The 17,994-nt window shown below is 44.2% G+C and overlaps 1 protein-coding gene across 3 annotated transcripts in view; it reads right to left on the bottom strand.

Moving 5' to 3' along the window:
• The window catches only part of AK9 (adenylate kinase 9), a 1,394,796-nt gene that overhangs the window by 1,121,940 nt on the left and 254,862 nt on the right, over nt 1-17,994 (bottom strand). Inside the window, exons 14-15 of one of the 3 annotated variants that reach the window (XM_086926806.1) lie at nt 16,888-16,989; nt 7,075-7,176 (exon numbers count right to left, since the gene is read on the bottom strand). In XM_086926806.1, the coding sequence (XP_086782932.1) occupies nt 7,075-7,176; nt 16,888-16,989 (204 nt within the window). The remainder of the gene's footprint in view (nt 1-7,074; nt 7,177-16,887; nt 16,990-17,994) is intronic. The other 2 variants (XM_086926808.1, XM_086926807.1) reach the window with 2 other exon arrangements.

Here is a 17,994-nt window from a genome sequence, read left to right as displayed (position 1 = left end):
GGACCCTGATTTTTCTAAGGAATTCATTGTTCAAACAGACACATCAGAGCATGCCATTGGGGCAGTGTTATCGCAACTCAATGATGAGGGTCTGGACCAACCTGTTGTCTTCTTGTCCAGGAGGCTGCTTACCCGGGAACAGAGGTGGAGTGTGATTGAGCGGGAAGCCTTTGCGGTATTATGGGCTCTGAAGAAGCTGCGGCCATACCTGTTTGGCTCGCACTTCCTTGTACAAACGGACCACCGCCCCCTTCGTTGGCTGATGCAAATGAAGGGCGAGAATCCCAAGTTGTTGAGATGGTCCATCTCCCTACAGGGAATGGACTTCCGGATGGAACATCGGCCTGAAGTGGACCACGCCAACGCAGACGGTCTCTCTAGGTATTTCCGCCTTAGTGATGAGAACTCCCAAGGGGTTGGGTAGCTCTCCCCACTTTCAGCTGGGGGGGACGGGTGTTAGACCTGTCAGCCCTTTGGGTGGTCCCTCCTATTTATTTATTTATTTTGTCCCCTTTTTGCCTCCTAACCTTCTTTTATTTTAGTGTCCACTAAAGTTTTTGGTGTTGTCTTTAGGGCTTCGGGTGCATCATCATCTCAACATATCCTGAGGCACAGGGGCTCCTTTAAAATGGAAGAGTAGGGAGACACAAAATGGAGGCTTGTAACTGCCACATTTTTTACCTCAGGATCTTGAACCATAGGACTACAATGGGAAGGCTCTAGAACCTTCCAGCTAGTTCTAGCAATCAGAGCCCAGTCTATATAAGGCCAGAACCAGGGTGGCCATTTTAGAGTGACCAGAGGGCTTGGGGGTGGACCTGGTGAGGAGTGAGGCGACATAGTAGGGAGGAAGGCGCACTGTAAGAGTTTAGATCGACCTGCGGGCCGGCTGCTCTTCGGTAATGACGTGACCCCCTTTCCTGTTGACCAAACTCCGCCATTGTGGTGCCACCACTAGCTCCATAAACCCCCTCTTTATACTCTTATTGCCCCTGGTAAAACGAACTTGTGCTACTGCTGGAGAGCTGAAGGAATCTAGCTCTGAAGGGACCTCAACCACAGCGGTGATACCAGGCTCTTCCCTAATGCTTTTAACAACAATGGAGGAGTACCCCCTAAATGCAAGGTATACAGTGTAGGGATTTCCTCTGTATCTAAAGCATAAGGCTTAGGTTAGCAATAAGTGTCCCAACCTTGAACCGGACAAAAAATGTCTTTTTGAGAAGACCCCTCACTCACCAACCTAGTTGGTGACATGCTTCATCATCGGGGTCCCACCCCATAAGCCGAATGCCTATGGGGTGTGCTGCGACACCTGGTTACAGTGGAGCGGGTTCTTTGTTTTTTTATATGTGAGAAAAAATTGTGAAAGGTGTGTTAAAAAGGGACAAAGCTGCTCACTGCAAAGACTTTATTCCTGAGTGGTTTGTCCCTATTAAAAATATCGTGTGGCACCCGTGCCTATTTAGGAAAGCTGTGGTGTCTCAAAACGTGTGGTATATATAAAAATAGCGTAGTGTGCTATGTGTGGTTTTAAAATTTAGGTCTACATGTTTCAACCATTTCAAAAAAATTCTATTGGTTTTCTTCAGGACCGTGTTTTTTTGAACGGGGTGGTCCGCACACGCTAAGGCGCGTCCAGCCCACGTCCAATATAAAGACCACAAATTATGGTCTTGTGAAAAAAGTGGTGTTTTATCCTGAATCCGGAAAAACACGTGAAGCGTTAAAGTATTGCTTCATGGGCAGCGGGAGTTCCAAGACGGCAAGTGTCCGTCACTTGCGGCTTCTGCTCGTCTTGTTTTTAAACCTACTTGGTTTCCTCTCACTCCTGCCCCGTGGATCTTCCCTAATGCTGCCTGTAGAGTTCTGACCAGCAGTGCTGTGAGCCCAAATTATTGCGGACACGCTGTGTGAGGGAAGCGAGGATCTGGCCCTGTAAACGGGAGGCGGGACTCACCGTGTGGAAGACTCATTGTGCCAGCTGTCGACCCCTTCCATGTGGGAGTGCCCCCTGACGCGGATTCCTCCTGCTTTGGTGTGGAAGCGGAGCCTGGCAGGCGCCGTTGGAGGACAGCGGAGGCTCATTGAACTCTGAAGGCAACTTTGCGGCGACGTCGGAAGAGGCGTGGAGACGCTGGAGGAGGCCGGGGGAAGGCGGAAACTTCGCGTGTGAAGCCAGCGGCAACGTCGGAAGAGGCAGGAAGACGCTGGAGAGGGCAGGGCGAAGGCGGCGCTCATCGCAGGCGGAGCCAGCGAGAGGAGGGCCGCGGAAGCTCTGCCAAACGCCTCTAAGGGCCAGCGGGGTGAAGAATGCCTGATTTCAGCCCCAAGTAAAAGAAAGGCAAGTCAAACCAGCCAGCAGCGGAGCCTTCCCCAGATCGAGGACACAGAACGGGTGCTGACTGGAGTCCGAATGACAGACCTACATTAAAGAAGTAAGCTGGGAACCTACTTCAAGGAGGCGGGTGGTAGAGACGGTCGTGTCTAGGCCTTAATTGGTGGCAGAGATGGAGGCCAAGGCATTGACACACGAGCCTGAGACGTCGCAAACCAGACAATCTGCACCACAAACAGTATTCTTTAAGGACTGGACTTGTTCGTTCCAGTGACTTCCTCTCCTGAGCAGAAGTGATTTGTGAGGGAGAGAGAGTTCCGAGTAATGGTTCAGTCATCGGCCACTGGAGGCCAGGGCAATAGGGCTGACTCAGGAGTCAGGAAAGTCGGTACTCAGGGAATATCTTTGTGTAGATCACTCAGGGCATAGCAATGTTCTTGTGATATCCAGGTCATCCCCTGCAGGAGTAGAGCAAGCTATATGGCTATATGAAATGCATAAATAACCAGCCTGTTTTCTTTTAGATATACAGCTGCTTGAGTCAATTTACAAGTGTGCCAGTGGGGGAAAGGTTTGCTGAACAGCTGTAACCTCTAACTTTTGTTGACCCTGAGTTCCCAAGGGTAATGTACCTATAAGCTTCCTCATAGGGAAGCCTTATTCTGGTTATTTATCTCATCTAAACTGTGATATTATTGCTGAAAAGTGAAGGTGAAAGGGTAATTGCTGAGATTCTTTCCTCTTGGGAGAAAAAGTATTAATTAAGGCAATGTAAAGCCTTGTGGATGCCGATAAGCAAATGTGGAAATATTTGATGTACTGAATTTTAAACCCTGCTAAAAGACAAAGTCATCCTAAAGATTTTTATAAAGCAATCCATATTTTTCTAAACTGGTGTAGTGTCATTTTTAGTGGATGTGAGCCGAGTTACTGTGCGAAGTGTGATGCAAGCTTATCACAATTTGCCTCTGAGTTTAGTCATACTTACTCTGTGCCAGGCTACCCTATGTGGACTGGTAGTGCCAGGTCCAACACACAGGAACTACAGAAGCTGGTGCTTTCATTACTTTAATCCCCACTTGCCAGATATGGTCAATGACGGGGTTTGACCTGACAGTCTTCCTTTCCTGATCCTTAAAATCATACAGGAAACAATCCAACTGATGGACCACCTGTGGTAAATGAAATTGGTTAGCGGCTCTGTCCATAATATTATGGAATTCTCCGATATCCTCAGGAGCCGAATCCGAAGGATGATGAGGCCGCGGTGAAGTAGTTTGCGCTATGTAATCATCCCACTCATCTGCTGATGGAGAGGGGTCTGGTAGCTCACCTTCTTCCTGTTCCTCTTCAGACCTAGTAGGGTTGTCTCTGGGAGGAAGAGGAGTTATGGGAACTGGTGCCATTACCGGAGTGGCCGGAGGTGGAGGCAGTGGTATTTGCAGGGGTGGAGGAGGTACAACAACATCATCTTGAGAAGGAAACCTTTGTTTATAGTCCGCCAACATATTCTGAAGGTCCATAATTAAAGCCGGAGGGAATTGAGCAGACTGCTGTTCGAAATATTGTTGGTACTGAACCGGAGGGGCAGGATAATGATGGTAATACTGAGCCTCCTCGTCATATTCATCGTCCTCCTCCTGATATTTAACTTGTAGTTCAGAAGGACTACATGCAGCTCTAAACTGGCCTTCATCATCATCAGAATCCTCCACATCTGATAGATGGCTGGGAGGCAGCAGAGACATTTTTGGTGTCCTAAATTGCTGTTGTGCAGATTGCTGAAATGGTGTTGATGGACCTGGGTAATAAATTGGTTCTTTTATCGTCGCTGGTGAAACTCTCGATGTCGATGGTACTGTCACAGCCACTGGGATTGCCGTTGCCATATCTTCAGGCGACGACAGTGTCGTTGTCGATGGTAGCATTGTCTTCGTTGACGGTGGTGTCGTTGTCGACGGTGTCTTCGCAGTCGACGATGGTGTCATTGACGATGTTGTTATCGTCGAAGGTTTAGTCGTCGACGGTGGTGTCATCGTCAATGTCTTCGTCGTCGACAGGTTCGCTGACAGGCTCATCGACGATGTGGTCTTGACTCTCGTGGACAGAACAGTCGTCGACGACAAAGGCCGTGTTGACGGTATAGAGAACCTCCAGAACTCCCCATCGATGTTGTAAACGCCGTAGACGATCTAGACAACGAGAGAGTCACTGTGGTCGTCGTTGAAGTGAGAACAGGCGTCGACGGTGAACCTGTGCCTGATGAAGACTTGCGGCCATTTTTACTTTTACAATGGCTAGAAGACTCTGGCTTCTCCTTAGATGTTCCTGGAGTCTGAGGGGATCCAATCTGTGAGGAGACTTTAGGTGGCTTCACCTATGTAAGAGATTCTTGAGGCGCTTGAGAGGTTTTAGATTGTTTCTTCCTCTCTTCAGGCTGACCCTCAGGGGACCTGGGCCTCTTGAGTGACTTACAGGACGTGTCGCTGTCAACATCCGAAGAAGCAGACTGTTTTTTCTTCAGCCAAAGTAGAAGTCTTCCTTCTCTATCCCTCAAGGTCTTAGTGGAGAAGGTGCAGCACATTTTACATTGCTTTGTCTCATGGCTGGGATAGAGACAAGAAATACAATCTATGGGGCAGATTTATGAGGCCCTTCCGTCACGTTTACGCCGCTGTTGCGTCACGCAAGGCGGCGTAAACGTGGCGCATCCCTACGAACGATTTACAACGTGACGCATCTAGGCAGATGCGTCACGTTGTAAAGCCCTGCGCCGCTTGTGGGCGTTCCGGTGCAGGGTGGGCGTTCCGGGGCAGGTGCGCCTCGCAAAAGTGGCTGAGTGAAATCTATGAGTTTTCACTCAGTCACTTTTAAGCCAATGCTGCGTCAAAAGCCTGCGCCTGCTTGAAGCAGGCGTAGGTCTTGACACAGCATTGTTAAAATGGGGCACCCCCGAGCCTTGCTGGAGCTGCGTCGCGCTTGCGACGCAACTCCAGCAATGCGCCACATTTCCGGCACAGATGCGTCACGCATCTGTGCCGTTTTTGCAACATGGTGCGCCGCATTATAAATGCGGCGCACCATGGCTGGCGGAGCTGTGGCGCACTGTGGCGCATGTTAACTGGCGCATCCCTGGGGATGCGCCAGTTAACATAAATCTGCCCCTTTGTGTGCATCATCCACATGCACTCTCTTTTTCCCACAGGATTTACAAGCTCTAAATAATCCTTTCTTATCAGACATTCTTCTTAAAGAAATCCAAAAGAGACTTATCTGAGGAATTTGTAGAAAACTGAGCAGAGCTCAGGGAGACTCCCTTACACAACGAAGTGTGGTGAAAATCTGAGGGACTCAGTCTCTCTTGGGAAGGCTCTAGAGGATGCTGGGTGCTGATTGGCTGAATTTTCAGTTTGGTTCTTTTTGTAAAAGGAGACTAATAGGCTATAGAGAATATGGTTGCTACCATAATAGCCTATGGAAAGGTATTATTTATTACTTACTACTTAGTTATTTATGTACTGTGGTACTCCCGCTATGATGACGGGGAATGATTCAGTCATGTGAATCTATGAAAGATACCCCAATACTGGATAAGTCACAAAAACACAAAAAAAATGTATACAAAAATGCAAAATAGACAAACACAAATACACACACTATTATTCAAATTTAACAGTAGGGGTAGATAAGTAATAACGGAAAAGGATAACAAAAATTACAAAGATTAAGGACAGATACAATTTGGGCCCAGCACCATAGCAGAGAGCAGAAAAACCAGATGGCTGTGCTCATGCGGACCTCCTGGTGCTGGTCGTGTGCGATTTAGAATGCAAGAACATGCTTGAGAACGGTGTAGTGCCGTTCACATGCGATTTTGGAGCATGCAGATGCACTCCATGTTCCCTATGCAATGTGAATGGGCATGCTGGCAACTTTTGCCCAAAAGCGGACTCTGCATAGTGCGATAGTCTTTTTCGACTCAGCAAACTCCACCCACATCACTATGCTTTAAAAGTGAATACAATTGTATAGATGATGAAAATTTAATTTCTGCCCAGATTTTCTCTGGGGAAAAACCCCCAGGACCTCCTTGAGGTAGCCAAGCTCAGTTGCTGCACTCTCTATGCACCATACGGGATACTGGTCACACAACATTTTCCGAGGCTGCTTCGGTTCCCAGTCCAGCCCTGCGTGCACGCGCACACACACACACACACACACACACACCTGCACGTACACACACACAAAAACACACACCATAGTTGTTCCCAAAGAAATACGGATTTAATAACCAAAATGACAGCCCCCAAACCACTCTGTAGAGATCTATGGTTGATAGAGATGCTACAGTTATGTGGAATAGGGAGCATTACATTTTTCTTTGCTTTTGAAAGATGGGGCTTGATTCCAGTTGGTATCAAATATTCTTTCCAATATGCTCTATATCCAGGAGGGCATCTAAACTTACTTCAGGAGAGTTCTAAAGAGGCACAATTATCTTCTATCCCCAAAGCCACCAACTGAATTTTAAAACCTACTGGACCAAGATTTGGAGGCAATGAGAAATAAAAGTGACAGACTAGTCAGTTTTCTTCATGCACTCCCAAAGAATCATAAACAAGTATTTAAGGCTTCAAAATGTGGCTATGTGAATGCAACTCCTCCTGTGACTGCAATGCACACAACATAAACCACAATACTATCAAGATAAAAGTACCATCCTTTGCTTCACATACCTGAACTAGTTGGATGTTCTTCAGTTTTTTCTTCTTCCTTCCCTGGAACAAGGGGCACACCAGTCTCAGTTGGATCTTTAGCAGTGCTTGCTAGAGGATCTTCTGAAGATATAAAATCAGGTCTTTTTTTGAAAACGTGTTTAAAATAAATTAGTGTAAAGGCAGAAACACATAATTCACTTTAGTAAAAGCCTGTAACCAGTTCTTATTGCAGGTTACCATCACATAAGATATTCAGGCATCTGGACCACATTAATATCAAACGTAGAACTGAATATTTCCACTGCTCCTCACACCACTCATGGAAAGCCTACAGTGTTATCCCTATTAGCAAAACATAGCTGAATCAGGATTTCTTCTCCAAGAAGTTGAGCATATTTGGTACATGATGGACCTCAGGCTTGAAAAGTCTGGTGGCGGGTGCGCAACATAACACAGAGATAAATGATCAGAAGTATATATAATATGTGTATTTATTTGGTTCACATTCAAATCAATAAAACAATTTCCTGCCAAACTAAAGGTAGCTGAGGTGTCAGAATCTTCACAAAATTATTTTCATATGCACAGAAACTCATAGTGCAGCTTTGCACATGGCATTAGGACCAACATAGCAAACACAAGGAGATGATGGACGAAGTGCTGACACTTTTCAGACACTCACCTCCAGTCACAGATCTGGGTTGAATCCATCATCATTCTTTAGCTCACTTCGCCACCCCAGTTCAGACACAGCTATATGCAAATTATTCTTGACCCTGTGCCTCATGGGAACAGTCCAGCCCGCACTGCCAAGCCATGTCTTACCTGGACCAGAAACAAGCATCCTGGGACTGGTTTCATTCTAACAGCCCTCATCAGCCAGGCAAGCTTGAATCCAGTGGCAAAGTGACCAAGGGACTCCCGTCTGGGCATACCCTAGCAACTTAGGGCAAATAATGCGAATACAAGGAGATGATGGACGGAGCGCTTCAACTTTTCAGACACTCACCCCCAGTCACAGATCTGTTCCCTGGCGGTGGCACGTCGGTGTAGAGGCAGCAATGTGCTTGGCTGGACAACCACAGTCTAACCAAACATATTGCGAGTTTCCTCTCTGCCACGGTTTTCATGAAAACCATGGTGGAGAGTAAACAAAAAGGGGGCCCTGTTGCCTCAAGGCCATGGGGTGCATGCAGTTGTGCCCCTCCCTGTGTGCATGCACCCCAGTTCCTGCAGAGCATGGACTTTACAGTCCATGCCATGCAGGAACTATTTATGGCATTCCAATTGCGGTGCCCATTTTTAGTGGCACCTCCATGGGACCACCAATGAAAGCCCACCAGACATGAGAAACACTCATAATCTGGCAGGTGGCCTAAAAACGGATTTGGTGGTGAAGGAGTAGGCCGCCACCATGGTGATCCGCTCCCGTACAGCCAAACTTGTAATCAGTTCCAAAGAAATCATCGGGACTCTTCAATGTGATTTTATTTCACTCCACCAATGTAACCCTTTACATTCTGGTTTTGGCTACATACCTTTATTTACAATGAACCCACATGAAAACATGTCATGGTCCAAAACTGAGTGTAAAATGACATTTGTTGTTTACCATTGCTGTGGGAGGTTAGGGGACTCTTGGCCCACCTAAGGCTTTTGCTCTTGTGAGATATGCACCTCCCCACACTCCCCAGCATAGGTTATACATTGCATATTACACTCATATATATATCTTCATTACATGTGTTGCTGCGTTTATTGCATAAAATGCAGTGACATGTGGCTGTGTATATCAAGGGATTGCTGCAGGGCATGGGCCTAACCTCTCATGCACAATTCTGCTGCCCAATTCTACTCAACGAAGGCTTCCCACCTTCTCCACCATAGGAGTTGATTCTTGTCTTTTCATACTTGATGGGCCTTTTTTTGGAGCCAGTCCACAAGACAATATTGCAGCAGCGTTCCTGAAAAAACTGTTTTATAGTGACCTCTGCCCGGAAAGGGAACAAGTTGCAGGATTCTTTTCTTATATAGAGCGTACACAGTATTTCAATCTAATAGGGTAGTGATGAGGACACACTCTTTAGTACTTCCTCATGTTGTCTTTTTCATGTTAACTTACAATTACACTTTCCACATTCTTTCAAAATCTAACCACTCTTGCAGAGCATTCTCTGTATTCCATTGCCATTAGAAGGGTCCTTTGTTTTCATCTGGATAAAACTGAGGACCTGAGAATGTTTAATAAAATATTTGTAAAATATGTTCATCTCAGACAAGGTTTACCAAACTTGCCTTTTAATATGTGTTACCAATTGTGGGGCACATCCCTTACTGTGTAACCAAAAGCACCCTCTACTAGGGGAAAAGCAGCTACTCCTGCATGGCTTAGAAACATCCCCATTTCCAATACCAGTAAAGCAACAAAATGGAAGACATTAACCACATTCACCAGTCATTACTTCCTAGATTCATACACTCAAGGGGAAGAAGGTTTGGGTCAGGAAACACTTCAAAACATATTCAAGTGATATAGCATTTACAACCAGGGAACCTACCCCTAAATTACTCATACTCGTTTTTTGCTGCTGCCAAACAGTCGGTTTCTGTGACTTCAGTTAGCCTGCTGCACTACTCAAGCATTTGCGCTTTTGAAGAAGATCCACCAATGCCGAAGAAAAATGTACTTACTTGTAGTCCTAGTTCTGCATTTTAAGAATATTTTTTTAAGTCATAAATGACCTGCCCATTTCTCCAGCTGGGTAGGGTTGGGAAATGGAAACCACTCATGACATTTTACACGTAAAAAAGAACTGGCTCTGAAAGGCAACTGTCAATACAGCACATCGTGGGTAGGGGAAGATCCTGGAGTGTTAAATGGGCATGCTATCTTTTTCATAGCTTTCAATAAAGGCTCATCATACTAAATTATTCTCTTAATTCCCTTTTGCAACTAAAATGCTACAATGGAAACTTGAAATTGATGTTTTTAAAATCTTAAAGGCTACATTCTGAAAATATGTTTGCCTTTGATAAGGCTCTAAAGGGTGCTGTGGAACATATGGAGATTATTACAGTGGCATACCAAAACCTGGCTCCCCCTGCAAACTACATAGAGGGGGGCCCCCAACCTCTGGACACAGTAAGGATTTCTCAGGCCAGGGGCCCATGTACAGTACCCAAGGGGGCCCCCTGTAGCTCGGAACTCCCTGCAACACGAGGGTTGCTGGGCCTATTGTTACACCACTGAATATGTACACTGGCACCTTGTGTTTATATTAATGTACAATATATACATATGGAGAAGTGCTCCAGGATCAACACATGCAGTGCAAATTTATTCAAGCATTTATGACTTCAATGAAGATATTTAAGATGCAGAACTAGTAAGTAGACTTTTATTGCTCCCCCACAGTATCTGCATGTTAATGATCTCACAAAGGGAATGTGATTTTACCTCACTGCACAAATTTAAACCCTTGTATAACTTGGCTTTTTTACATATCTTTATTTAAAATTAACACACATGAAAAAATGCCATGGCACAAACTATATTTGCTGATATCCAGAGAGTAATATGCTAATCATAGCCGCTACTGAGACACACAAACACACAACACACTGACACACACTTGAAAGTATCTAAACACACTATGGAGACTGGTCCTCATAGCACACTGTTCGTCAAAGAAATTGTGTTTGTCTGGATCTGTCAGGGTCTACCCAGGGGCGGCTCCTCTATTTGAGCAGAGGAGAGCCACCCCACAAACAAAACCTCCAAGCGAGAAGCTGAAAAATAAAATGGTAATAAAGTTTATTTATTACCATTTTATTTTTGAGCAACTGACCCGTCCCAAACTGAATGTCAGGACGGAGCAGGCCATTGCTTCTGAGTGGCAGCTGGGAGCTTTGTGCTCTCAAGTTTAAAATGAGCATTTCTCTTTGGTCGGCTTTCTTGTAACAGCCAGCCAGGCATGCGCATTATAAGCCTCTCTAATACTGCTGTCTAAAGATAGCTGGGTTAGAGAAAGCTAAGGCCTCCAGTACTCTTGTGAGTGCTGATAGAGGCCACTCCCACCAATCCTAGCACTGCTATCATGCTGCATGAGAAGCCACCACTGTGTCTACCAACACAATGAGGACCGATCCGTTCTCACAGCATGGGTTGTACATGCTTTCCCCATACACACAACATGTCATACCTATATTTATGAGGAGAGACCATTGACAATAACAGAGTGTGTATTTACTATTCTAACTCCATGCACCTTTTGATAATGAAGTAGGTTATAAAGCGGACCAAAGCAAACATAACTATGCTTTTAGTTTTTTGATGTACTCAATTAAAAGTACCTAAACACACTAAGGTGACCAATCTTCATTAAAGGCACACACAAGACCGCACTCGCCGAACCAGGCATCAGGCGTTTCTTCCGTGTGCTGGAAGGGTGGGGGCTGTTTTGTTACTGTGAGCAGTATTTGTAGCAGTGCAGCGGCAGAGTTCCTCGTATAGCCTGTACATTTCAGGTAACAATAAAAGTGTCAAGATAGCTCCGTTGATTAATGTACCTGCTGGTGACAGATCAGAGTTTTGTCTAGTGGCAGTTTTACCTCATCTAAAGTGCAGAGGGTTAATATGCCTGCTGCAAATGAGGTGTTCCATGCAGATCATAGAATAGTATTGTATGTGCATAGCTTAGTGGGTTACTGCTTTTGTCACAAAGACCATTTTGTTACTATGGATTTCATAAGCTACAATCATAATCTAGCACAGTGGGCTATGAAGTGTCATCCTGGAGCTACATGTGAACTACATGGTAGAGGATAGAAAGTTGAATTTTGTTTGAGTCTTTCATTATTCTAATGTTGCTAGAAAGGGTTTGTTTGGGTGGAAAAAACTTGCATTAGTTAAGCCCACCCTAACCACTGTGTTACTTTCTGAATCCTGGTTTGTGCTTCTCCACACCAAGCACTCTTAAAAGCTGCCCACTAGTATGGATGACATGTGAATCCTAACACTTTTTATTTCCCTTTGTAACTTTTTATATGCACTGATTTACACATGTATTATTCTTTGTCTCTTCATTTGTGTTTGATGTAAAGTGCTACGATACCCTACACTGGTATGAGAAACGCTATAAAACAAATAAAATTCATGTCAAAGAGGGGCTATGGAGAGATGAGGGTTATAATGAGGGAATCATTGAAGAGCCCCAACAAAGATTGTTGAATGCTGGTGCACTCTAAGGTCATAATTCACTATGCTTTAAAAGTGAATACAATTGAATATATGATGAAAAATGTTTTGTAGAAGAGAACAAGTTACTTACCTGTAACTATGGTTATCCGGTATTGGTATCTTTCATAGATTCACATGTCTAAATCATTCCCAATCGTCGAGATGAGAATCCCACGGTAACATCATCAAGCAGTATTTAAATAATGCCATAGGCTATAATTGCCATGAGCAATGTGTAACATAGCCTATGTCCTTCTTAAAAAAGGACTAAATGTTAAATGGAGCCAATCAGCTGCTTGCACCCTCTAGAACCCTCCTAGAAGAGGCAGTTTCCCTCATATTTTTACCAGAACAAGTGAGAAGTGAGTATCTTATTGACTAATATGGAAACAGCCACTACGGGGAGGAGGGTGTGCGCATGTGAATCTATGAAAGATACCAATATTGAATAACAGTAGTATTTTCTTATCCAGTACTGGGGTATCTTTCATAGATTCACATGCCTGAATCAGAGTAGCAAGCAGTCACATCCAATTCTAGCTTGTCTGTAGTGGATGTTGGGTGACCTAAAACATATTGAACCCAAAAAGTTTGAGGTAATACACAAGGCACCTTAAAAGCTATACCTGTGCCTACTGTATTATGTCGGCCTGATCTAGCGCATGTGCTTACTCAGGCCGAGACATTTAGTAGCTCTGAGAATTGCTCCTCTGCCTGTGAGCAGCTTGCTAGAACGCGCACAAGAGCGCGCATGCATGGGCGTAATGGCAAGCTGATAGCCGGCAAGGCAGCACTTGCGGTGACGCGCGTGCTCACCAAGCGCGTCACCACTCGCGGTTTTTTTTGTTTCATTTTGCGGCCGAGATTTCAGCCACTCGCGTTTTTTTTAATTTCATTTCGAGGCCGAGATTTTAGCCACTCGCGGGTTTTTTATTTCATTTTGCGGCCGAGATTTCAGCCACTCGCGTTTTTTATTAAACTTCATTTTGCGGCCGAGATTTCAGCTTTGGCCCACATTGAGTTCACTGTTAGCTTAGGCAGCGGTTCCATGCAGAGTGAGTGTGGACTGAAAATGGATGCTCGGTTTGGAATAAGACTTGTCCACTGAACTATCCACCAGGATGTAACAAAAACAAGCAAGCTTTGATAACAGAAACTCTGCAAGGTGAAGCAGGAGGAACTATCAACACATATTGAGAAAGAATGCAACCACAAAAGTTATGTGAGGCCTAGTATTAGCTGAATTACACGTCTATATTTCTTGCACCAAAAGCAGTTGTTTGACACAAATTACAAACTAGAAAATTGTCAATGCATTGTAATTATAGCTTAGGGAGCCACCATTGTGCCATGCTGCCATACCACCTTGAAGTATAATGTACAGACCAATTAATTAAATCGTTAACATGATGAATCTAAAAGGGATAGTTTGTTTTGCCTTCGCATCTAGGCCATGGTATATAAGTAATTGCCTCCCATTGAGTGGCAGGCCCGGGCATCAGCCCTGCCTGCGTGTTCCATGCCAGCCTGTCCGTCATCCAGGGGCATTCGCTGCCCCGGCTCACAGGGGCCGGCTGAGCCAGCTCTACCCGACAAATTATGTTTAATAAATAAGGGTGTAAAGCGAGCGGCCTTAGCCGTGCGGGCCCCGTTTGACGCGGGCGCGAGGAGCTCGTGCGGCCGTGGCAGTGCCAGGGTCTGTAATGCGATCGGGCAATTTGGAAAAAGGGCCTGTCCTCTATTGTGCTGTGCGGAATACTTTCCTTTTTCATATTTTGTCAAATGAAGCCCAATGTGTGTCAAATAAGGACGTGCCCTGCTATTTCAATGTACATTTATTAAGTCGTAAGATTGCACTGCCCATCACAACCGTAGCTGAAGGGAACTTTCATACCTACAGGTCGGTTTAAATCCTGAGAAAATGCAGACCTGCTTTTAATTATGACTGTAAATCTGACGGCTTTTCTTCTCATTTCCATTTTCCAAATGCGAGGCCATAGTCTCCTCTTCTGCAGATAATTTACCATAATCTTCCTTATGCCGAGCTCTGCTCTTCCTAAGTGGTCAGTATTCTTAAGAGTGGCAGTCGAATTTGTACTTAGAAAAATACGGAACTGCATTGACTCAAGATGTAGACCGGGTGGGCAGATGAGCGAATAAGAATTGTACCTGAATGTAGGGAAAATTACGAGAAGTAATCCAGGCATATTTAAAGCCCAACCGGTCTCTCCTCACTATGGTTGGATTTGAAAATACTGCTAAAAGTGGGGAGCAGTGGGACCATCACTGCACTTTAGGCAGCATGACATGGAACCAACACTAGGGCAACCAGGATAACGCTTATGTAGGTTTCTATGTGCAGTGGCACAGGAAGAAGTGGTCTGCGGTTGGTTGAAAGAAGCCCGTTCCAGCTGTCATTGAAAAGGATAAGGGCGGGGCCCTCATTTTTAATAGCGCAAAGTGGTCTTTAAGCTTGTCCATGGCTGATTATATTCATACATTGCTCTTTCTTGCACTGCAGGTGCCCTGGGGGGCGGGAGGATCTTCACTGTACTGCCATCCTTCTTGTGAGCAGTTTTGTAGTGGTGGCTTGTGGCAGTGCGAAATCCTGCAGTCTGAGCCAGCCATTGCATGTGTCAAATATAAATTCAGACCGAACTAGGCCTCCAGGGGCAGAATATAGAGCATGAGAGACATTTGTGACTGAGTAGTACTATTGAAAAGAGCTGGTAAATCGACTCTGGTGGTCCAGTTAAACTAAATTGGGCGCAGAGCGAAACTGGCTATGCATCTGCTTATGGCCCGCACCCATGCTAGTGACGAAACCCATCCTTGAAGACTAACGCTTAAAGCTGGTCATAAGCTTCTAAATCGGGTCACTTATCATTCTATGCATATATATTGGCATCTACCACAACTCAAAAAAGGTTTTTTTAAATATTGTTCATTCCTTTCTCTTCCTTCAAGTAGTGAGCAGCTTTTTTCCATCTTCTTGACTATTATGACCATCTTTTTCTTTGCGGAAAAATGGGCACAATTTTTATAACAATATTGGTTCTCAGCCAGATAGTGTGTAGTTCTAGAGGGTGCTAGCAGCTGATTGACTGCATTCAACATTTAGTCCTTTTTTTTAAAGGACATAGAAAGGCTATGTTAGACATGTCTCAGGGCCATTATAGTTTATGGCATTATTTAAATACTGCTTGATTATGTTACAGTGGGACTCACATCTTGAGGACAGGGAATGATTCAGGCATGTGAATCTATGAAAGATACCTCAATACTAGATAATGTGCCATTTCCGCCTCGATTTTCTTGGGGGGAGAACCCCCCTCAAGCCCAACCTGTAGTGGTCAGACTCACTAACTGCACTCACTACGCACCGTACAGGGACTGGCCTGACAACATTTCTCAAGGCTGCTTTGGGTTCCTAGTCCGGCCCTACATGCACACACACAGAGAAACACACACACACAAACACACACACAAAATACACACCACAGTTTTTCCTACGAAATATGGATTTATCATAATTAACGACAGCATCCGAAACGCTCCATAGAAATGTATGGTTGACAGGGATACTAGAGTAATGTGGAATGGGGGCGTTAACTGATTTTTTCCCTTTGAAAGATGGGGGGGGTCTTGACTCCAGCTGCTATCAAATATTCTTTGCCATCTACTCTATCTCCAGGAAGGCATCTACTCTAACATCAGAAGTGTTCAAAAGAGGCATAGTTATCTTCTGTCCTGAAAGCCATCATCTTTATTAGCACATGAAATTTAAAACCTACTGGATCAAGATTTGGAGGCAATGAGAAATCAAATTGACAGAGTGGTCCAGTTGCGGCTGGCACGGTTCCTCATAGTGTCTCTCCTCCATTGCTCCTCACTCTGGCCTGGAACAGAAAGCACACACAGGCTCCCTAAAGCCAATCACAATGCTGCAATGCAGAATTGTGAATGGTCTGAGCACTGTGGTTTGGTGCTCAGACAGGAAGTGGGAGCCTTAGCATGTTCTCCACCCAGGCTGCAATACAGTCTGGGTGGAGAACATGCAAAGTGCGCATGAATGTTTGTCTGTCCCGAGTCAGCTGGCCAAACATACATGCGCATTTGCAAAGTGTACTCACCACTCCCCCTGCTCCTGTCGTCAGAGCAGCCACACCCCACCCTGCAAAGCTGCCACAGCATGAACAAATAAAATGATAATAATGTCCAGTTGTTATCATTTTATTATTTCTTTATTTCACTGCTGCCTAAGCGAACAAGCCACCACTGGAGAAGTCAGTTTTGTTCGTGAACTTCCAAAGTCTCATAAACAAGGGCACCCTAAAAAAAACTATGATGAAGAGCTAGAGTTTTATGGACTTTATAATTTGGACTCACTGAAGCCAGAAATCTTAAATTGTCTGTTTTCCAAGATAATTCTAAGATTGCAGGGTATGGGCTAATAATGGGTTGCTGATTTTTGCTGAACGACAATACATCAATTCTAATATATCATTGTTCTAGGTATGTACACATAGTTGTTTATTTTAACTGAAATACAATACAATCGAGATAAAAGTACCATGTTTTGCTTCACATACCTGAAATAGTTGGATGTTCTTCAGTTGTCTCTTCCTCCTCCCCTGGAAAAAGTGGCACACCAGTCTCAGTTGGATCTTTAGCAGTGGTTGCTAGAGGATCTTCTGAAGACATAAAATCAAATTTTTTAAAATTGTTTTTAAATAAACAAGTTGAAAGACAGAAACGTATAATTACCTCTACTAAAACTTGTAACCTGTTCTCATTACAGGGTACCATCATATAAGATATCCAGGCATCTTAACAACAGCAATATCCAACATACAATGGAATATTTGCACTGGTCCTTAGACCACTCCTGGAAAGCCTACAGTGGTATCCCTATTAGAAAGAAATAGCTGAATCATGATTTCTTCTCCAAGAAGTTGAGAATATTTGGTGCATAATGGACATCAGGCTTGAGAAGTCTAGTGTTGGGTGCACAACATATCACAGAGATAAATTATTAGAATGTAATAACTGTTCTGCCAAACTAAAGGTGATTGAGGTATTAGAATTCTCACATCATTCTCTTAGTATGCACAGAAACTCATAGCGCAGCTTTGCAAATCATTAAAAGCAACATCTCTGATAACAATTCTTGAATTATCTTTTGCTCTGCATAACTGACCCTTAATGCTGCAAAGACAGTTGTAATAACCAATTCACAGCAGACCATGATGTACAGTTTTACTCATGAGATTGATTAAGTTGTTCACATGTTTATATTTAAGCCATGGCAGTGAACATAAAGGTAGGCCAATAACACATCCTATGTAGTGCAACTGTAATAATAAACACACATTCACAAATGTACTACACAATGAAAAGATCACATTTTTGTTTATCAACCCAGTACAGTGAAAGGAACATTGAGAAATACACTGTTTACTGCCTCATACTCTGCATGCTACAATGACCACAAAAAGGGAAACAACTGCTCTCTTGGTAGTCATCAGAACTCTTCAATGCGATTTTACTTCACTTCACCAATTTAACCTCTTACATCCTGCTTTTGGGTACATACCTTTAATTACAATTAACACACATGAAAACATGTCATGGCCCAAAACTACATCCATAGATGAACAGAGTGTAAAAGGCAATTTTTTTTAACATTACTGCTTGAG

Source organism: Lissotriton vulgaris, chromosome 6 (assembly GCF_964263255.1).
Source record: "Lissotriton vulgaris chromosome 6, aLisVul1.2, whole genome shotgun sequence".
NCBI classification, from domain to species: Eukaryota; Metazoa; Chordata; class Amphibia; order Caudata; family Salamandridae; genus Lissotriton; species Lissotriton vulgaris.
The sequence above is the reverse complement of the archived record's forward strand: the minus strand, read 5'-3'. Positions and strand labels throughout refer to the sequence as shown.